The following is a 23,240-nucleotide window of genomic DNA, read 5'->3' as shown; positions in this document are numbered from 1 at the left end:
ATTTCCAAACCAAAATGCCACTTCCAGGAGCTTAAAATTGGGAGTGAATGCCGAATAGAAAATGATTTGATGGGGCACGCTGCCAGTCAGCAGGTGTAGGCAGCTCTGAATTCTTCTGCCTGCCACGGGTTACTGGAAACCACCATGAGAATTTTGACCTACCATCTTTTTTGTTCTTGTTGTGCTTTTCCTGCAATCTGTTGTCATGGATTAATTACATGTTCTTCTTCTTTTTTTTTTTCTTTTTAAAGTACTCCTCCCTAAAGATTAAGGGAAGTTCTCCAAGCAGAGTATATACCAATATTGAGAGAGAAACAGTGCAGAGAGAAGCAGGTTTGAATTTGTGGCAACTCCCCTCTGGTAAAGGTTTGTTTGGAAAATGGGCCATTTTCAAGTGTGGCTGGTGAGAAGGGGCAATTCAGAGGAGGGGGGCGTATCAAATAGTAAATGTACCAGTTGACTTCTGGCTTCTCTGTCCATGGGATTTCCCAGCAAGAATACTGGAGTGGGTTGCCATTTCCTCCTCCAGGACTATTCCTGACCCAGGGACTGAACTTGAGTCTCCTGCATTGGCAGGCAGATTCTTTATCACCACGTCACCAGGTACCAGGCATTTACCTAAACACTTCACATGGATAACTAATCCTCACTACTGGCCTGGGAGGTCATGTTACAGAGGATGAAACTAAAGGTCCCTACTTTTTTTTTTTTCCAGATATAAATTTTATTTTATTTTTAAACTTTACATAATTGTATTAGTTTTGCCAAACCTACTTTTTTTTTCTTTTTTACAATAAATATTAAGCAAGCAAGCAACAACAACAGCAACAATAATAATAACTGCAAAAGCCTTGACATCATCTGGAAATTGCTTCATAGGGACACCTGGTGAGCTGCCACATATAGGACTGAAACTATCTGTCACCAAAGGAGTTTGCTTGCTGGTCTATTTAAAAATCTCCAGTGGAGAAGACTCTCCTCTGTCCCCTGGGTAATGATTTTCAAAATTTAGCTTTGGTGACTTATTCACAAAAAATTTTTCCAAGATTTATTTCAACTTCTTACATGTTTGACTTCCGGCTGTTTTTTTCCTCCCTCCATAGTCCTGATGGATGAATGACTTTGTATTTTCCTCGTCCACTTGAGCAACATTTCACATCCTTTTTGCAGGTGCTGCAGCTATTTGGGCCATGCCTTCTTTGGGTCATGTGGGTTCTTGAGATGTCTTGTTTCCCAAATACCTGATAGACTTGCTTATCTTCCTCTGCAGCTTCTAGTACTGCTACAGAATTTCTAGAGAACACAGTCCCTGATAGGAATGATCGACATTGTTGTTGGCTTTCTTGTCTTGTTTTATAACATGTAGAGTGACTCCATTCTTATTTACAAAGATGAAGGAAGTGATGTGATCTCCTGTGTAGATCAATGAGGTACTGACCACCTAAAAAAAAAGAACTGCTTGGCTATGTGTTCCATCTTTTCCTCCCAAAGAAACTTGGCCAAGCTCCCTCCAAAAGTTTTTCTGAGTCAGACAAACCTGAGGTCCACTCCTGGCTCTTCCACTCACTAGCTGCTTGCCTTCGGGCAAGTAACCTAACCTGAGTCTTGATTATCTCCTCTGTAAAATGTGGATGTTAATTCTCCTCCTCTCAGAGTTGAGGGGATTAAACAAAATCATGCATCGTGAATAGTATGAAGTCAATGATTAGGGGCTATTTATTTATTATTATTATAATTATTATAAAAATTATACTTTTAGCCAAGGGGAGTTAGAGTAAATGTAAACGGAAGTAGGGACTTCCCTGGCCATCCAGTGGTTAAGACTCTGTGCTTCCACTGCAGGGAGCACAGGTTCAATTGCTGGTCAGGGAACTAAGATCCCACACGCCACATGGTGTGGCCAAGAAGTAAAAAGAAAAAATGTAATCAGATGTAAAAAAAAAATATATTCCTTAAAATATTTCTTTAAACTTAAATCTTTCAGATCTGAATTTTTTCAATTTCATTGAAATCATGTAGGTGATTAAGCCTTAATGGTAATACAAAAGCCTTAATGGTAATACAAAAGCCTTAATGGTAATACAACCCTTTAGGAATGTCTGTGGAGATTAAAGGTTCTATACCTACTCTATTTGTGTATTAATGTTTATATTTTTAAGGAGCCATTTAAATAAACAGATTGCATAGAAAATCAGCTTATAAAAAGGAGTATTTGAACTTAAATAAGCCAGTCAAATATTTTAAATTGTCTCCTCTTTCCGTGGATCTTCTTGGGTCTTGGTACCAGCCACCATCTTACCAAGCAGATCTCAAGCATCAACGAGCCGTCCTCAGATGTCCCATTGCCACTTTTGTTAGGGTATAGCAAGAGTCAACTGGAAGTTTGACTTCCCAGTGCTTAGTGCTTAGTGGTTCAGTCATGTCTGACTCTTTGTGACTTTTTGGCCTGTAGCCCACCAGACTCCTCTGTCCATGGGATTTTTCAGGCAAGAATACTGGAGTAGGTTGCCATTTCCTTCTCCAGGGGATGTTCCCGACCTAGGGATGGAACCCCCATCTCCTGCATTGGCAGGTGGATTCTTTACCACTGAGCCATCGGAGACTTCCCAAAGTCTCCTCACTTTTATAGACTTGTGTGAGAGTCTTCACAAGGCCTTTAGAGCTCCAGATCCCTTTCTCATCTTTAGCTGACACCTCAACAATCAATAGGTTGATGAAGGTCACATCATTGTCAGGCCAAGGAAGGGGCCCACTGCTATCATTCTCCTTGTTTGGGCTGCCTGAGTTTGTATTCTGTTGGAGGCTTTCAAGGGAGGAAAATGTGTTTTCTCTACTGTCAGAAGGTTCAAAGAGGACATTACAGTTAAGACCTAAATCAAAGCTAGAACATTATCACTGTGTTTTACACTGGTCTTAAGCGGAAACCAATCACTTAGGGATTTTCCTACCAGATAAAGCAGAGTGAGCTGCCAAATGGACAGTTCTTAGAGTAAGAAAATAGCCCCATGGATACATCCATCCATCATGGCTTCTTCCTCTGCCTGGTCCTGTAAAGAATGTAAGCTTGAAAGAATCCTGGCAGAAGAAAGGCGACTGCCCATTTCTTTCAAATATGCTTCTATGATTCAGTGCATCCCAACATAGTTCTCAAAAGTGATATAAAGGTATTCTAAGGTCAGAATTATTTTCTTTGCAGAAGTATGTGCAAACAGAGGAGGCCAATTATATTTTAACTTATTGGACCCTGGAAAACAAAGTTCAGCAGTTAATCCAGATGAAATGTGTCTTCCTCAAAAATCAATACACATAGACCTTTAAGCACCTACATAGTTTATCAACCTTAAATGTGGCTCAGACTTTAGTGATCCAACCTGCATATGTGGCCATTGTGGCTGAGACAGAACCAGATACAGCATCCCAGCTCTTGAACTTTGGAGAGGGTGGGAGTTCCCCATCTTCACAGCATGTAAGATGTGGCCATGTCATCACAGACGATGTTTCCAGGTTGGATGGAATTAGAATTTTTTAAGGGAATAAGGAATGAAATTTCAAAGTGAAAGGCATTTTACATATTATTTTGCGTAGACAAAGGCTCTGCATAATGGTAGCTATTACTAGTGCCAAATTCACTTTCTTTGGCTATATACCCCTGTCTAATCTTTTTCTTGGGGGCTTTCCCAGTGGCTCAGTGGTAAAGAATCCACTTGCAGTGCAGGAGACACAGGAGACTCGAGTTCGATCCCTGGGACAGGAAAATCCCCTGGAGGCAGGCATGACAACCCACTCCAGTATTCTTGGCTGGAGAATCCCATGGACAGGGGAGCCTGGAGGGCTACAGTCCATTCAGTCACAAAGAGTCCGACACGACTGAAGCGACTGAGCACACAGTCAATCTTTTTCTTGAAAGAAGCCTCTGTGCCTTCCTCAGTGCTTTCTGAAAGGTTTTTTTTTTTTTTTTTTTAAATTAGAGGTAAATTGAATGTCCTCTTCCACAAATCTGGGGAAATAGTATGCTGGATTTTGCACTGTTGTTTAGTTGCTCAGTCATGTCCAACTCTTTGCAACCCCATGGACTGTACCCAACCCCATGCAACCTGCCAGGCTCCTCTGTCCACGGGATTTTCCAGGCAAGAATACAGGAGTGGGTTACCATTTCCTTCTCCAGGGGATCTTCCAGACCCAGTGATCAAACCCAGATCTCTTGCATTGGCAGGCAGATTCTTTACCACTGAGCCACCAGGGAAGACCTGGGTTTTGCATCAGTCAGATCATTGGCTATAATCTCAGGTCGGGCATGAATATTAAGCAGTTACTCTTCCTGTAATTTAGAGATTTCCCACTGCCCCCACCACCAGACCTAAACTTTATACCTTATTTGTACATCTAGTTTGAATCTCAGTTTTTACTTGGGATGGGTTCAGGACATGTCTAGAGCCACCTAGGAGACTTTATTATGTTCTTGAACAGTACTTTGTGCTTTAATATTCCAGAGACTGGGAGAAGAGATTTCTTGGGTACTAGGTAATCTTAGGATTTTGCGTGTGTGCTGTCACTTTAGTCATATCCAACTCTTTGCAACACTATGGACTGTAGCCCGCCAGACTCCTCTGTTCATGGGGTTGCTCCAGGCAAGAATACTGGAGTGGGTTGCCATGCCCTCCTCCAGAAGATCTTCCCAACCCAGGGATTGAACCTGTGTCTCCTGTGGCTCTTGCATTTCAGGTAGATCCTTTACCACTGAACCACTGGGGAAGCGTCTTAGGATGTTTTTCAGACCCGTATTCAGAGGTCTCCAGGCTCATCTCAGAAACCGAAGAAGCACATTTTGCATAGTTTGTGTGTGCCATGGAGGCAAGGATTTTGTCTGTCTTGTTTGGCACTCTGCTGAACCTTCATGGCACACACTCCACACTTAATAATTGGCCAGATGAGTAAAGGAATGAATTCAGCAGGGCTTTTAGTCATAAGCATTTACTTCCGTGGAACTATCATTGACCTAATATTTCCTTTTGGAGTGCTATAATCTCTCTCTCACTCTCCAAGAAACCAGAATCCTTCACAAGTTTTTTGTTGTTGTTGTTTTAAAATTTTTTTCAGACTATGTTTTCTGAAATTTCTTTTTAAACAGTTATATATACGTATATTTGGGCTTCCCAGGTGGCTCAAGTGGTAAAGAATCCGCCTGCCAATGCAAGAGACACAGGTTTGATCCCTGCCTTGGAAAGATCCCCTGGAGTAGGAAATGGCAACCCACTCCAGTATTCTTACCTGGAGAATCTCGTGGACAGAGGAGTTATGTGGGCTGCAGTCCATGGAGTTGCAAAGAGTTAGAGATGAATGAGCACACACAAGTACACTCATATATATTTTAACTTTTAAAAAACTCTTTACAGTTTGCTTTCGGAGGATACTAGAGAACCAATTCATTATTATAAAAACTGGTAAATAAGGAGGAATTATCTAGCATTTCTTTTGAGTTACCTATACAAAGTTAAGCAGTGATATTGATATATAGTTTACATACTATAAAGTTCACCCATCCAAAGTGTACAATTCAATGGTTTTTTGTATATTGACTGAGTTGTGTAACCATCACCATGATCTAATTGGTGCAGGAAGCATAGAACTCCAGATGGGGCTTGCAGCCAGAAAAATCCACCAGTTCAAATCCTTGTTTCTGTTGCTGACAAGCAGTGTGATCTTGGGGCAAATTTCATAAGTTCTTGGCACCTTTGTTTTTCCTAGCTGTGAGATGATTCGTCACTCATATAGTTGTTGTGGGAAATAAATGAGGCGATGGATATCAAGCACATAGCTTGGAGTATGGCACAGAGCTGACATCTGGCAAACTTTCCTCCCCCCTCCCTGTGAATCTGTACCTTTAAGCTACTGGGCCACACAAGATGGTAGGCAGGGGTAGCGATGGCTGTTATCTGTGATATTCCTTGCTACGTTCTCCTTCTGCCAAAGCACAGAGAAAGGATCCTAAGGGAATAGCCTCTTATTCAATAACCAGCCCATCAACATCTGGCCAAGGTATCAACCAAGATGCCTCAATTTCTACCCATCGGCTTATCTTGGTGATTCTTCTTTCATAGTCTCTGTTCAGGAGGGTTGTCCTCTCTCAGAAAACCCCTGCACACACCCCCTCTTGGACTTCAATAAGTCATAGACTTTTATCTTCAGAAGTTTCTTCTAATGTTTCTTCTCCTAATGTTCAGGAGGGTTGTCAACTTTATGCATTTTTCTTTGCATTCACAGAATGTTAATGTTGGAAGAAACACTGGAGATAATCCAGTTAAACCCTCCTAACAGTCCATGGGGTCACTAAGAGTCGGACACGACTGAGCAACTTCCCTTTCACTTTTCACTTTGATGCACTGGAGAAGGAAATGGCAACCCACTCCAGTGTTCTTGCCTGGAGAATCCCAGGGACGGGGGAGCCTGGTGGGCTTCCGTCTATGGAGTCGCACAGAATCGGACACGACTGACACAACTTAGCAGTTGTTAGTAGGACACAGCTTAGCAGCAGCAGCAACAGTCAAAGAAACTGAGGCCCAGAGGAGTGAAGTGACCTGCTTCCATAATTGGTAGGAACTCAAGACTTGTACACTGTCAGCATTTAATAGTGTAGTGAAGGAATGAATGCCTTAGAGTCTGTTCTCATGCCTCACTGGACCCAGGAATCAGATTGAAAGCTGAGGGCTTGAGTTCAGGTTTGGATCCCACTCTCTATTCCCCTTTCTTTAATAAAACAAGGATAAACCTGTCGCCATTAGCCTGCACTCATAAGCAATGAGATCAGAAGCCTAGCCGGAAGTACTGCGATAAGTGGTTAGAATATTTCTGAAGTCAACATTGTTTGGAGAAAGTGAAAATTACAACTTCCAGCCTGATGAGTCTCTGCGTGTTTGGTCTGAATCCTGTGGTTCACTTTGGTTTCCCATTTCTGAGTGGAAAGAGCTGATGTTTTCCAGGCTTCACAGGGATCTAGAGGCAGGGGATTTGTTCTCTGCAAGTTACCCTATGGTTAGTGGCTGAGATGGTGAATAGGGGGTTCTGTACCAAGTCCCCTGAGCATGGTGGGTGCAGGGGGTGGAGGGGAGGAAGGTGGGAGACATCAGTAAAAGGAAGGGAAGAAAACTGGAGAGGTCAGTAAGCTCCATGTGTATGTGTGTTGCACACTCAGTCGTGTCTGACATTTTGTGATCCCCTGGATTCTCTGTCCATGCCAGGCTCTCTGTCCATGGGATTCTTCAGGCAAGAAGACTGAAGCAGGTTGCCATGCCTTCCTCTAGGGGATCTTCCTAACCCAGGGGTTGAACCTGTGTCTCTTGCATTGGCAGGCAGATTCTTTACTGCTGAGCCACCTGGGAAGTCCCAGAACTCATTTAAATTGATTTCTAGGTCCACATCTGAAATTCACAGGCCATAATTTCTGGGGCTAGCCATTTAGAAGTAGTTATATTTTCTTTTAGAAAGTACTATACAATGTGAGAGAATTTTTGTTCCCTCTCTCTCTCACCTCCTCCCTCCCTCCTCTGCCCTTCACTTCCCTTTTGTGAACAGGATGTTATATCCTTAGTGTGCTGGGTGCTGGGTAGGTTACAAACTCAGACCCTAGGCAGGCAAAAGAGTCAAAATGGGGAGGGGTTTTCTAACCAAAGAACTGTTAAGGGTCCTAATTTAAAATGAATAAAGTCTTTCAGCAGGCCCCCTCTTTCCCTAAATCAATTTGATTTTATGTAAACATTTATCTCCTTTGCACTTCCATACCATGCATCTAATAATGCCTTGGTGAACATTAATGTTTTCAGTAGGTACATTTTGGAGAAAGAGGGGATTGGGTAGATGAGGGGAAGTATAACAAAGTGAAAGCGTTATAAGGAGCCCAGTGGTGGTGAAACTTTCCAAAAACCAAGGAATTTGTGAGAAAGAGAAATTTTGGTTTTAGTAGGGGAAAAGATATAAATTACTGATCAGTTGAGGGGGGGTGTGAGTGACAGTGCTCAGTTGCTAAGTCGTGTCCAACTCTTTTCAACCCTATCTATAGACTGTTGCTTACAAGGTTCCTTTCTCCATGAGATTGTCCAAGGAAGAATACTGGAGTGGGTTGTCATTTCCTTCTCCAGGGGATCTTCCTGACCCAGGGATCGAACTTGCATCTCCTGCATTGGCAGGAGAATTATTTACCATTGAGCCACTTGGGAGTGAGTGGGTGTTGGAGAGCAAATTCCATGTGAGGTCAGGGGTTGTTGGTTGGAAAGAGACTCAAGTGAGAAAATGGCTGATTTTAAGTCTTTTGTGACAGCATTTCCAGGCATTTTAAGTGGCTGTTGGTGACCCTTCTAGGAAGACACAAGTGAAAATATATTCCCCCTTAAAAAAGAAAATGTTTGAATTCTGATTAACCTGTTGTTAAATACAAGGCCGCTTTCTTTTCTAACATGCTCCAGCTGCTCTAGACAAACACCCCATTGCACTTTCGAAAGCAGAGGCAGGTTGCGAGCTTGAACACTACAGAAAGCATCAAGGGGCATCTCTTCTGCCTTGTCATTCTCTGCCTGGTACCTCAGATAACAGCCCTGGACACCTCCATGGCCCAGGAAGTGATGCCTAACCTCCCACCCCAGAAAAGATTCAAAAAGAGAAATGAAAAGCAGATGCTATAAAATTTGAAAATAATATTTAGCTATTCTTTCCAAATTCACACCCAGCCTTATTCATACATAGGGGTCAGGAGCACTTGGTCAAATATTTTTAGTAAATCTAGAGGAAATGCTCTAAAGAGTGCAATTCCTCTTCTCTCCTCTTTCATCATTTACTGTTTATCCTCCCATCAGTGTTTTCTTTTTTTTTAAAGTGGTAAATACAATTAATTGGAGCACTCTCTAATTCTTTTGTGCGATCATGAAAAAAATAAAAATAAACAGAAGGGCACCATGGGAGCATCTCACCAACCGTTGCTTTAAAAAATATAATTTTTGGAAGCATTGTTGATTTCTACTTATTTTTGTTGGTAAATCCTGGGGAAAATGTATATCTTTTCCTTTAAAGTTCTAATTCAAGGCATGGATGTGAGAGTTCTGAAGGGACTTTGGGACTGCGGTAAAATTTCGTTGTCATAGTAACAGAAAGGGAAATAGGCCTTGCTCACCTGGGACTTTAACACTGCAAAAGCTGAATTTTTTTTTTTTTTTAAGGAAAAGGACTCTGCAAGTGAAATAAATGAAAAACTTATGTATTTCAAAACAAAATTCCAAACATTAAACAGGTAAATGGCTGAAAAGACCAACTTCTGCCATTTTTCTTGGTTTCTGTCCTCATCTGATCAAAGAAGCCCAATTCTAAAAGTGCACAGAAGGGTTATCTAGAATATTACTGGCTTAAAAATATGTCTTACGAATGGTAACCTCAGACGGGTATTCTGCACCTTTGTATTTTTCTGGATAATCTATTGAAGGTCTGAAAGGACATTCACACTTGTTAATAGTCATAAAAACCCCAGCATATACCTGCACAGACTGTCTTAGGAGAGTAACATGGTTTTCTGATTTCATATCTATCGGTTGAAAATATCAGACCCCCTTTGTGTACGAGGGTTTACGTGTGAGGTGTGTGCATGTGCAAATGTGTGTGGCCAGCAGAAAGCGACATATGTGAGGAACCCTGGGATTCTGAGCTAAGTCATGTCATTTTTAACCCTCTGGAGAGAGATATTTTTGTACAGCAGGAGTTACTCCTGTTTGTGAAGCCTTTCTTCTTCTTCTCTCTCTCTTTTTTTATTTGAGAAAGAGCACACCCTAGCCACTCGGGGCCAGTGTACAAACCAGAACCCAGTTTGTGAACCACTCCACAACCCTCAACAGTGACGGAGCTGACTTGGGACCCAAAACATCCAAATTTGCAAACTGCAGACGGTCAGCTAGCATTCCTTCCCAGGCAGGGCTGGCTGAAATTCCCCAGACCTGAAATCCAATCACTTTCCAATCAAATCTAATATAATGCAGATATAGTCTCTCTTAAAAAATGTTTACTTAAAAAGGTAACACATTGCTTTCTCTTCACAGATTCTTTTTAAAATTTTTCCTCAAGTGCAATCAGAATTGTTTGAAAACAGCAGGAAACCCAAGGGACATGAGAAGGTTTCAGGTAAGGGACCTGCAGTTCTTGCCTGGTAAATAAGTCATCCTATTTCTTCTCTCCTTAGCTCTCTCTTTTTTCCTTTTCCTTTTTTTTTTTTTTTTATTCCCCCCTAGAAAATATTATTCACGGATGCTGCTAACAATAAAAAAAGATTACTCTAAATGATCACCCTCTTCAGATAGTACTGAAGGTTTTTTCATTTTGTAATGTTTAGGACTTCTGTGTCCACTGCCAGAGCCCCAGGGGAAGGGCACCAACCCAGGCTGGAGATTTGATTTTAAGCCCTGAGGCTGCCCTGTGCACACACAGCTGCCCACAGCAGGAACCATGATCTTGATATTCAGCCACCTTGGGATTTTTCAAAGCAGCTTCTCTGTGCTTTCTGCAAGCAACAGCCTCTTCCTTTCCTTTGCCACCGATTAACTATTCAGTGGTCTCTCTCGGAGTGTCTGGGAGAGCAGCCGCCTAAGCAGCCGTGGTCACTTTAAGATCTCAGCATGACAACAAGACCCACGGGACAGTAACCCAGCTGCCTGGCAGTTAAATCTGCCACCAGTTTCATCACCCCTGCCACTGATGTACCGGGGATACAAGCTAATAAAAACACAGAGCGAGGCAAAGTGTGTCAGGTTGGAGATGTGAGGCAGGGCAGCCCGCTTGGCCCCCTTCCTTCATCTTTGATGGATCCACATTTCACCCACCAAATGGCTTTCCTGCCGTTCGTGGCCAGTCGAAATACCTCCCACCCCATTCCCCAAAGAAAAATGGGAAACGTGTTAAACAATAGTATTCTAGCTTGAGACTTTAAAATCCTGGCAGCAACGTGGGAGATGGGGACGCTTAGCCTCACGTTTCAGGTGGGGAAAGCAAGATTCTGGGAGTTTAAATAACTCAACTGTTACCCCAGGAAGGAGATGGTAGAGCTGGGAGCCAGCGTCTGATCAAACTCCTTGCGCTGGACCCTGAGTTCACAGCATGTGCATCTGTTAGGCTTATGCTTGCTATTGCCTTTATGGAGAGTCTTGATAATTTCTGAACAAGGGGCCCATATTCTTATTACACTGGACCCTACAAAGGATGCGGCTGCTCCTGTCTGGCATTCGGAGCACTTCTGTGATGTAGCTGTGGCGTTATTAAAGAGTTAACAGGGGAGATGGGTATGGGCAAGGCCACTGAGCACAACCTGGAAAACCAAAAGTTCCTCTAATTTTTTTTTTCACTGAATCGTGAGTATCGAACAATCTTCTGGTGACCAGGATGTTTTCTGATTCCTTGTTTAACACTAATACCAGCCTCTCCTAAAAAGTTAAACCTTGTTTCTTCATCCTATCGACTCTTTTCCTTGCTGTATGATATGAAGACAAATAGAAACAAGAGGATTTTCTTGGGGGTCAAGCAGGAACATTGTGCATAGTGGAAGCTTATGGCACTCAGTTTCCAAATGGAAACATAAGTAATTTCTGTCCAAAAAAACAGTGGAATTCCAAAGTGCCCAGATGATCTAAGCTTAGCTTTCATGTCCAGAAGAAGGAGAGGCAGGGAAAGAAGCTGGCAGCTTAGATTTGTATCCACCCTTATTCTCTATCATCCCTTCCAAAGAGCTTTAAATTTGAGAAGACACTTCTAAGAAGCTTTTAATAGAATGCATTGTCATTTTATTATTTTACCTTTATTTATCCCTGATTTTAGAAATGTACTCACTAAACAAATGCACCTAATATTTCCTTTACTTCTCGAAAACTTCTCTAAATGAAGTTTATAATGAGCCTGAATTAAAAAAATTTTTTTAAAGTGGATTTTTGAGTCATTATTTGGACACAAAAACTTTCTTGGTAATTTAGGTACAAATACAGTCAATGAGCCTGAATTTTTAACAGGGTTAGAATAGATATTGTTCATCTCAAAATATGAGAAGTTCTTATCCTATGAGAATGTACTTGACTTTTGCAAAGACAATGAAAAAGTTTTTTATAAGCTTGTGGATTCTATGATTGTCTCATTTCCAGGGTACAGGTAAAGTCAACAGGAAAAAAGTCTTTTGCATTTTTTTACTGAGATATAACTCATATAACATATTCACAATGTGCAAGACAGTAGGTTTTGGTATATTCACAATGTTGTGTAACCATCACCACCATATCATTCCTGAACATTTCCGTCATCACAGGAGGAAACCCCATACTTCTCAATTCCTTTTTCTCTCCGCCCACTGACAACCACACATCTGCTTTCTGTCTCTACAGATTTGTCTGTTCTGGACATTTCCTATAAAGAGAATCATACAATATGTGGCCTGTAGTCTCTGGTTTCTTTCACTTAGCATGATGCTTTCAAGGTCCATCCATGTTGCAGCATGTATATTTCATTCCTTTTGTATGGCTGAATAATAGTCTATTGTAAAATATACCACATTTTAAAAATCTGTACATCAGTTGATGGACACTTGGGTTGTTTCTGTTTCTTGGCTTTTACAAATAACGCTGTTGTGAACATTCATGTATAAGTGTTTTTTTTTGTGGACATGGTTTTGATATCTTGAGTATATACCTAAGAGTAGAATTTCTGGGTCATATGATAACAACAGTTTAAGTTTTTGAGGAACTGACCAGCTGCTTTCCACAGTGGCTGCACCATTTTATGTTCCCACCAGTAATATATAAAGGTCTCAATTTCTTGATATAGTTGCCGCTACTTGTTTTCTGTTTAAAAAGAAAAAATCCTGACCATCCTATAAGTGTGAAGTGGTATCTTATTATGGTTTTGATTTGCTTTCCCTAATGACTAATGCAGAGAAGGCAATGGCACCCCACTCCAGTACTCTTGCCTGGAAAATCCCATGGATGGAGGAGCCTGGTGGGCTATAGTCCATGGGGTTGCTAAGAGTCAGACACGACTGAGCGGCTTCACTTTCACTTTTCACTTTCATGCATTGGAGAAGGAAATGGCAACCCACTCCAGTGTTCTTGCCTGGAGAATCCCAGGGACGGGGCAGCCTGGTGGGCTGCCGTCTATGGGGTCGCACAGAGTTGAACACGACTGAAGCAACTTAGCAGCAGCAGCAGCAATGACTAATGATTTGAGCGTCTTTTCATGTACTTTTTGGCTATTTGCATATCTTCTTTAATGAAAAGCCTAAAACTGAGTGATTTCACTTTCTTTGTAAATGTGTTAGTCGTTCAGTCGTGGTCGACTCTTTGTGACCCCATGGACTGTAGCCTGCCAGGCTCCTTTGTCCGTGGAATTCTACAGGCAAGAATACTGGGATGGGTTGCCATTTCTTTCTCCAGGAGATTTCCCAACCCAGGGATTGAACCTAGGTCTCCTGCATTGCAGGCAGATTCTTTACCATCTGAGCCACCAGGGAAGCCCAAATGTCTAATTCAAATCCTTTAAGTGAAGTGAAGTAAAAGTCACTCAGTCGTGTCTGACTCTTTGTGACCCCATGGACTATACAGTCCATGGAATTCTCTAGGCCAGAATACTGGAGTGGGTAGCCTTTCCCTTCTCCAGGGGATCTTCCCAACCCAGGGATCGAACCAGAGTCTTCTGCATTGCAGGCAGATTTTTTACCAACTGAGCTATTGCCCATTTTCAAATTAGGTTACCTTTTTATTGTTGAGTTTTAGGAGTTCTTGATGGGCTTCCAAGGTGGTGCTACTGGTAAAGAATCCCCCTGCCAGTACAGGAGATGTAAGAAACACAAGTTCAATCCCTGGGTGGGGAAGATCCCCTGAGGAGGGCATGGCAACCCACTCCTGTGTTCTTGCCTGGAGAATCTCATGGACCCGGAGCTTGGCAGGCTGCAGTCCGTAGGGTCAAATAGAGTCAGACATGACTGAGGCAACTTAGCAAGTGTTCTTTATATATTCAGAATACTAGGCCCTCAGATAGATGATTTGCAAATATTTTTCTCATTTTATCACTGGCTTTTCACATTCTTGACAGTATCCTTTGATTCACCAAATTGGAAGGTTTTATAATGTACTCAGATTCTCTTGGGCTTCCCTTGTGGCTCAGCTGGTAAAGAATCTGCTTGCAATGCAGAAGACCTGGGTTCAGTCCCTGGGTTGGGAAGATCCCCTGGAGAAGGGAAAGGCTACCCACTCCAGTATTCTGGTCTGGAGAATTCCATGGACTATAGTCCTTGGGGTCACAAAGAGTCGGACACGACTGAGCGACTTTCACTTCACTTCACTTCACTTCAGATTCTCTTATGAATATAGCCTTCTATGAAAGATCTTTAAAGTGGAGAAAGGCTTGCTTATGTGCTCTGAAGGTCAAGTAAGAAACTTGGATCAAGTTTAGTATATGAAACAAAACCAGAGATAGTAGGTAGTTATGAGAATGAGCTGAAGGAATGGTAGCTTAGGAATTCCTAGAATATATACATATATATATATATAGTCTGAATTTTATAAATATATATAAATATAATCTATGTATTATAAATTTATACTTATATGTATAATTCAGAATGACAAATATAATAATTTTAAAACATATGGACAAATAACTTCAATTCTCTACCTTTGGTATAGAATCAAACATAGATTTAATCTGAAGTATTTTTTTTTTTTTTGGGTGGAAATTTTGATCTGAGCAGAATAAAAATACAAAATATTTCTAACCAAATCATGGATCCAAGCAAACTCTCTCTCCTCTCTCCTCTCTCCTCTTCCCACTCTTCTCCAAACACTGGTAGAACCTAGGTTCCTTTTCCAAAAACCATCAAATAACAAAATCATTATATCACACATTTTCCAACCTGAACCAAACCTCTCTTTCATTCAATTCAAGTTCTAACTATCGTGGGTATATAAAATATTTATTGAAACATAAGAGTTTTAATTCTTTTTTGGGCTCAGACCCCTTTGAGAATTTCATATAAGCTATAGTTTTGTCCCAATAAAAAGCTATGTTTCAACAAAGTTACATTTAAAATTACAAGGGTTCCCAAACCTCTTAAAACATCTCTGAGAAGTACATGGACCCCTGATCTAAGTAAATGAAATTTATCTGATACCCAGTGGACATCCTCTATGTAATTTAACCCTTACAATAGGGACCTGTCCATTCTTGGCTTTAAAGACCACCTGTTCCCAGATGCCTCCTGGATCCATATCATCAGACTTTTCTCCCTTCTCTGGAGCTGTAGAAACCCAGCTTTACCTCCCTCCTGTGCCTCTTCTCTTAGATGACTAATGAACTCATGCTCAAGGCAGAACTCAGTCCCACCTCCCTGATCCATGCCTTCCTCAATTATTATTAAAGCGTCACTCCCTCCTGCTAAGTATCTATAAAATCCACCTCCCTCTCCTGAAAAACTGCCACAGACCCTTGTCTCTCCTCCTTTGTCTAATCTATCCTCAGCACGGCTGCCAAAGTGATCTTTTAAAACATGTCTGCTGCTGCTGCTGCTAAGTCGCTTCAGTCGTGTCTGACTCTGTGCGACCCCATAGACGGCAGCCCACCAGGCTCCCCCGTCCCTGGGATTCTCCAGGCAAGAACACTGGAGTGCGAGTAAAACATGTCACTCCTCTGCTTAAGTATGTTATACCTATCTCCTGTCTGTGGACAAAAGCTTGGATATGAAAGGGCATGGCTGAGAAATAGCTTCATAACAGGCAGGCTTCTGCCATGCACCCCACCTAATGCTTCCATATGCCCCCCACCCATCAGGCACACGTCACTAATTTCTGTTCCACGTGGAACAGACTGCTTAGAGACTTCCCATGTGTTCACCCTTCTGCCTGGGAAGCCTTAACTCCTCTCCAGTCTGTGACTTCTGCTTATTTTTCAAGATATACCTGTCACCTCTTCATTGAGGCACTTTTTAAAAGAAATTTATTTTATTGAAATATAGTTGATTATAATGTTGTTAGTTTTTGCTATACAGCAAAGTGTTTCAGATGTGTGTGTGTGTGTGTGTGTGTGTGTGTTAGTTGTTCAGTTGTGTTCGACTCTTTGAAATCCCAGGGACTGTAGCCACCAGGTTCCTCTGTCCATGGAATTCACCAGGCAAGATACTGGAGTGAAGAACAAAAAAAAAAAAAAAAAAAAAAGAATACTGCAGTGGGTAACCATGCCCTTCTCCAGGGAATTTTCCCAGCCCCAGAACTGAACCTGCATCTCTTGCATTGCAGGAGGATTCTTTACCATTGAGCCACCAGGGAGCTCCCCGCTCAATATATATATATATATATATATAAATATATATACACACACATATATATGTGTATATATATATATGTATATGTATATATACATATATGAATACATATATGTATATATATGTACATGTATATATATGTATATAGTTTCATATTCTTTTCCATCGCAATTTTTTTTTTTGGTTGCACTGGGTTTTTTGTTGTGGCTAGCACTAGGGCTTAGTTGCTCTGAGGCACATGGGATTGTGGTTCCCTGACCAGGGCTCCAACCTGAGGCCTCTGCATTGGAAGGTGAATTCTTAATCACTGGACCACCGGGGAAGTCCCTCCATTTCAATTTATCACAGGATATTGAATATAGTTCCCTGTGCTATACAGTTGGATCTTGTTTTTGATCCATCCTAGTTGTAATAGTTTGCATCTGCTAAGCCCAAACTCCCAATTCATCCGCCTCCCCCACAGTGAGGCACTTTTGGACTTTTCCTGGCGGACTTATTGGTTCTTGCTTCTGTGCCAACATACTTCTCTACAAGCTTCTACTAATGCCATTGATCACATTGCCTTGCAATTATGATTTGTCTAAGAGGCTATGTGCTGCTTGAGGGTAATTGGCATGTTTTATTTATATTTTTATTTTTTCCCAATGCCAGTCATTCTTTGGAGCTCCAAAAATGGTCATTAAATGAATTAAGAGAAGAAAGAAAGAAAAGGAAGGAAGGAGCAGAGGAAGGAAAAAAAAGAAAAGGGCCCCCAAAGTATATCTAAATCCATGGACCATGAAGGCAGAAAATCACTTCCGCCCTCCTTGAAATGGAACAATTAGGTAACACGCAGATTAACAGCTCGGTAAAGGAAAGGTAAAGAAATTAATGTCTAGTTTAAGCTGACAGGCCTGTTAAGACATAATGAACCCCATTCTTTATTTCTCTGAATGGTGGGTGGAGAGCGGGCAGCTGGAAAACCCAGAGAAAAATCAAGCCATTTTCTTGGAAGACTCAGGCACGTTGTCATTTCCCACATTCAAGTCCTAAAACATAGTAGAAGTTGACAACAATCAGGACTTTTGTTGCCAATTCACTCTCATAGACAGGCTGCCTGGTTCTGCTCCAAGTTATAGTGAAAACACAGATGCCCTCTTTCATTGATTCATTCACCCAACCAATGCTGTTGAGGAAATTCTATGTGCCTGGCACTATCCTAGGTGCTGGAAGGATATGTGTGTGTGTTTGGTCAATAAGTCATGTCTATTTCTTTTGCAAGCCCGTGGACTGTAGCTCTCCAGGCTCTTCTGTCCATGGGATTTCCCAGGCAGGAATACAGAAGTGGGTTGCCATTTCCTTCTCCAGGGGAGGTTCCCAACCCAGAGATCAAACTCACATCTCTTATATCTCCTGCATTGGCAAGGGGGTTCTTTACCACTAGTGCCACTTGGGAAGCCCTTCCCATCATATGGGCAGCACCAACTGGTACATTACTCATTCTGGAGTTGGTGGCAGGTTCCTCGGATCTCCAACTCCAGAATCATTTAAAATGAATCCCTTCGCACTTGTAGCTTTATTACTGGGATAAATATTCTTACTGTCATTTGCTGAATTTTTCTGGGTGACTCTCAGATGTCTCAAGTTCACCCTTACATAGTGCTTAGCTGCTCAGTCATGTCCAACTCTTTGCGACCCGATGGATTGTAGCCCGCCAGGCTCCTCTGTCCATAGGATTCTCCAGGCAAGAATACTGGAGTTGGTTGCCATTTTCTTCTCCAGGGGATCTTCCCAACCCAGGGATCAAACCCAGGTCTCCCACACTACAGGCGGATTCTTTACCATCTGAGCCACCAGGGAAGCCCCTACCCCTACATTATTCCCTTTTTAATAATACAAGAGGCCCACCAAAGCAATCATTTTCTTATATAGCTATACCAGTGAGAGAAAAGAGATACATATACAGGTCTTGCCATCCCTTGCTTCAAGAGATAAGAGGTCAAAAGTTGTGGACGGGGGCATACATTTCAGGTGAAAGAAAAGTCATGGGCTTCCCTGATGGCTCAGTGGTAAAGAATCTGCCTGCCAACTCAGGAGATGGGGGTTTGATCCCTCAGCCAGAAAGATCCCACATGCTGCAGAGCAACTAAGCCTGTGCACCACATCTGCTGAGCCTGTGCTCTAGAGCTTGGGAACCACAACTACTGAAGTCCACTTGCCCCAGAGCCCATACTCCCATACTCCACAACAAGAGAAGCCATGGCAGTGAGAAGTCCGAATAGCAAAACCCCGCTCACCACAAGCAGAGAAAAGCCTGCATAGCAACAAAGACCCAGCAAAGTAAAAAATAAACAAAATTATTTAAAAAAAAAAAAGGCAAGAAGTCATGTCCGGACCCAAATTGGCTGAATTGATGTCTGTCTGGTTATGGGAATCTGTACACAACCCTGGGCCTGTTGGAAGGACCCTCATTGGAGGGTTCCTGGAGGAGCTGGGGAAGGGTTGGTGCTTTGTCAGGACATGCTGAGCAGGTCTGGTAGACCTCTGAGAAAGAGAGCAGGAATGCACGGTGGTCAGAAGACACTACAATCTTCTCCATCAGCATGGAGAATGGAAGTGAGGCGTGTGAGGGCGGACTGACATCATTGGAATCGCTGGATAATCTGGGAAGCCTAGAGCCTATGAGTGCAACATGCTGGATGCACCCACCACATAGAAACAATGGGGCAGTTCGCATGGATAGATGGCAGAGACCCTTAGTCTGCACAGCTGGGCAGCGGTCATTCGTCTATTTGACTGATCGACATGAGAGCAAAGGGCAGGGCTGCTCATGTCTTGGAACAGGGCCAGGCTCCATCCAACAAACCCGTATGATTTCCTAAACCTCAGTTCTTATATAAAACCTTTTCATGGCACCACCATCTATTTTCCTTAAGTAAAAAAATGGTGAATGTTTCTCTCACACCGTGGAAGAGGGAAACGAGAGTTTAAATTAACTCCAAATGCTAAAAATTTAATACAGCGCCAGCTGCCTGCAGGTTTCTTCAGTTCAAAATCTCTGAGAGCAGGAGCCACCCCAGCTGCTCTGTGATCTCACCCACCATGGGAAGGCTGCGGGGCTACTGAGCCACACTTTTCAAGCACGTAATGAAAACCACTTGACTTACGGCCTCTCTGATCAACAGGTGAGTCCATTATCTGGTGGGAGAACAAACCAGAGAGTCCAAGTTAAGAAAGAATAATTATCTATTAGGAGTCAGGGGAAAAAAAAGAAAAACCACCACCACCTCTGAGGGTTCAGGGATCTTTTGCTCAGCCTAATGTTTTAAGCTTAGGGAAAGCTTGCTGTGGGTTACTTCAAGCTTTTGTCTGTGGGATGAATCTGTCCACCCCTCATCCCCTGCTTTTGATATCTCAAATGGGGACAGGAATTAGGGTTTAAGAATTTTGACCAGTTCACATAAGAAATGGGTTTTGAATTATTTGTGGGAGAAAATGGAGAGAAATAAAAGCAGGTTGTTGCCTCTATAACTCTTGGGAAATTCCATGTCAGACTTGAGCTGTGTGGTGCTTAGTTGCTCTGTCGTGTCTGACTCTACGACCCTATGGGCTGTAGCCTGCCAGGCTCCTCTGTCCATGGGATTTCGCAGGCAAGAATACTGGAGTGGGTTGCCATTTCCTCCTCCGGGGGATCTTCCCAACATTTTAAGAGACTCAAATCTGGGCACTAAAACCAACCCTTGAACATATTCCAGGACCATCAGATGCAGAACTTCCTGGAAAGGAAAGTTTTCTTAGTTTTGCAGTAAGAGTGCATAGATTCTTAAGCTTCTCATGGAGCCTACGTGTTCCTGGATTTTGATGGATACCAGGTGATTCACAAGGTCCCTGAGGACAGCATTTGGGGAAAAAGACTGGCCCAGCCAAATCAAGAACTGCATCAAATGTGTTAAGGCTCCTCTGTGGCTCTCAAAATGTTTGCCAGTAAAACACTGCCCTTGACCACAACCATCCCACTTGGTGTACCTTTCCGATGGGAAAAGCAATGACCTCGATGGAATACAATGAGGTGAGGTGGATGTTGCAAGTATCAATATCTCTGGCCTTTGGGATGAAGGGAAATTTGGTTGTAAAGCAGGTTAACGACCTTTGGGCTTCCTGATGACCTAAAAGGCAGGTTGAGGACTTCCTTGGTGGTGTAGTGGATAAGAATCTACTGCCAAAGCAGGGACACGGGTTTGATCCCTGTTCTGGAAAGATCCCACATGCTGCAGAGCAACTAAGCCTGTGTGTCACCACTACTGAGTCTGCACACCCTAGAGCCCACGAGCCGCAACTATTGAGCCTTCATGCTGCAACTTCTGAAGCCCGCCTGCCAAGATCCTGTGCTTCACCAAGAGAAGTCCAAGCACCACAGCTAGAAAGTCGCCCCTGATTTCCACAACTAGAGAAAGCCCGAGTGCAGCAATGAAGACTCAGCACAGCCTAAAGTAAATAAATAAAGCAGTGTGTAGATGTCGAAAAAAAAAGAAATAAAAAATGTTTAAAAAGCTGCCACTTGATGTCTGTACATATTCAACTGGGTTTTTTTTTTTTTTTTTACAAGCAAGCTCTAAAAGGTGTCCATCCTAAGCCAAATTTGCCAAAATATGCCAGCAGAAATGTTCTTTGGCATATTGCCCCACTTAACGCCAATTAGAATTTTTTTTGCCAGAATAATCTTTTCAGCAACCTTGAATGGCATAACAAGTTTTGCAACCCTTCAAGGCCCATCTCAGCTCTCATTTCCTTGATGAAAATGTTGGTTACTGCCCTCAGTGCTGGTTAATTTTCTTACCTTTGGACTCCTAGAGGATGCAGTGGCCACATAATTCAGTCCTCAATTATGTATTACCATATAGTAATACTTCCTGATTATGTGTAGTGTTTGCTCTTTTTTTTTTTTTTTTTTTTAATATTTATTTATTTGGCTAGGCTGAGTCTTAAGTGCAGCCTGTGGGATCTTTGTTTCCCAACCAAGGATCGAACCCAGGCTCCTTGCTTTGGGAACTTGGAGTCTCAGCCACTGGACCATGGGGAAGTCCCAGTGTGGCATTTGTTCTGCTTTATTGATTGCATGCTTCCCTGGTGGCCGAGATGGTAAAGAATCTGCCTACAATGCAGGAGATCTGGGTTCAACCCCTGGGTCGGGAAGATCTCCTGGGAAGGGAATGGCTACCCACTCCAGTATTCTTGCCTGGAGAATTCCATGGAGAGTGGAGCCTGGCAGGCTCCATGGGGTCACAAAGAGCTGGACATGACTGAGCGACTGACTCACATGGATCAGTTGCATAGTAAGCACTGTGAGGCAGTGACAGTGTTCTGTAGGCCTGCATTGCATGTGGCACAGTGCCTGGAAGGTCACAAAATGCCTCTGACTCACTGAAACACAGAGCTGTCTGGTGACTTCAGAACGTATCTTCTCAGTACTTAGGTCATGAATGCCATGGCCCCCCTCCCTGGCTGTGAGCAACTCCAGAACGCCCCACATCTGTCTCAACAGCAATCAACTTGGCATTCTCTCGATTGCTACTTGATACTCAACTGAACAGAAAATGTAGCCTCGGGGAATATGAAACAACAGCAATTGCTAAGAATTCTGGGAATTCCTTTAAAAAAAAAAGATGACAGAATCCATACTTACGGGGTATGTAGGTGTTTAAAGGTAATTTTGGAGACTCTGGAGTCTAGTAACAAAGAAGAATCCGGGCTTTAAATCTGGCTTGAAAATATGATGTGTGCCAAGAATAAAAGGTAGAGGGAAACAACTTGCAGTAGCCAATTTGTTTGTTCTTTGCCTGGGTTGAATTATGGAGGCTTAGACAAAATTGTTTCATCAGATTCCCCTGGTCGAATGTGAGAATTCGCCAGGGTATAAAAACATCAATGGAGTATTTCTTCTCACAGTGTGGACTCCCAAATCTGATCGCCCACCACAGCCAGAAGCCTGTCTTGATTTTCTCTGTCCCTTTAATGGTCTCTGTGTCTCTTTCCTCCTTCCACAGGTGGAAAATAAAATCCCACATAATAGTTATGCTTTGGGAAAGCTGAAATAACATATAGAGCAACTGAACAGTTATAAGGGAAAAGCACATCATGAATTTAATTCCATTTCCAGATGTAAAATGTCATAAAGAATTTTTTTCCATGCTTGGCAAAATAACAGGAATTTTTGAGGCCATTTTATTTAGCTTGGTGGGTGCATGTTTATAAGTAGGTATCAGAGCCTTCCACTTCGAGTGGGCTATCAATGCTACATACTGTAACTTTACTTAGATTAAACTACCATAGGCCCCCACCTTCAGCTAGAAGCTGCATGTTGTTATTATTGTTCGTTGCTAAGTCATGTCTGACTCTCTGAGACCCCATGAACTGTAGCCCACCAGGCTCCTCTGTCCATACCCTTGTTGAAATGGAGGGGAAATGTATCTGACTAATGGTAGAATCGGGTGTATTTTCAAAGCCAGAGCTCTGATCCATTCAGGGAGGTTTCCAGCCAACGTGATGATTCTCCAGCGACTTACAGAGATAGACACTGGGTTTCTCGTCTGTTTCAAAGAGCAGACCAGTTAATCATTCCACACATTTTTCATTTTGACTTCTCTTTTTCTTTTACCCTCTTGTGTGAGACTTAGGGTCTTTGTAGGAACACCTGGGTATGAGCTGAGAAAGCTTGGCTGGGAATAGGATTCAAGCTGATCTCTGACTCAACTCAATGATACAGTTACAGAGTTTTGAGAAGCATAGATTTTTTTTTTTTTTTTTTCAGTGTGATGTTCCAAAAATCCATAGACATTTCAGAGTGAGGTGTAAAAATAACTCTCTTTGTGACCCCATGGACTGCAGCCCGCCACTCTGTCCATGGGATTTTTTTCAGGCAGGAATACTGGAGTGGGTTGCCATTTCC

The 23,240-nt window shown here is 42.4% G+C and overlaps 1 protein-coding gene across 1 annotated transcript in view; it reads left to right on the top strand.

The window, feature by feature from the left end:
* Nucleotides 1-23,240, top strand: part of EBF2 (EBF transcription factor 2) — a 222,376-nt gene that overhangs the window by 143,880 nt on the left and 55,256 nt on the right. Inside the window, exon 7 of the mRNA XM_027549951.1 lies at nt 10,071-10,152. Within this exon, the coding sequence (XP_027405752.1) occupies nt 10,071-10,152 (82 nt within the window). The remainder of the gene's footprint in view (nt 1-10,070; nt 10,153-23,240) is intronic.

This window comes from Bos indicus x Bos taurus, chromosome 8 (assembly GCF_003369695.1).
Source record: "Bos indicus x Bos taurus breed Angus x Brahman F1 hybrid chromosome 8, Bos_hybrid_MaternalHap_v2.0, whole genome shotgun sequence".
NCBI lineage: Eukaryota > Metazoa > Chordata > Mammalia > Artiodactyla > Bovidae > Bos > Bos indicus x Bos taurus.
Note: the sequence above shows the minus strand (reverse complement) of the source record. Positions and strands in the feature narration are given on the sequence as shown.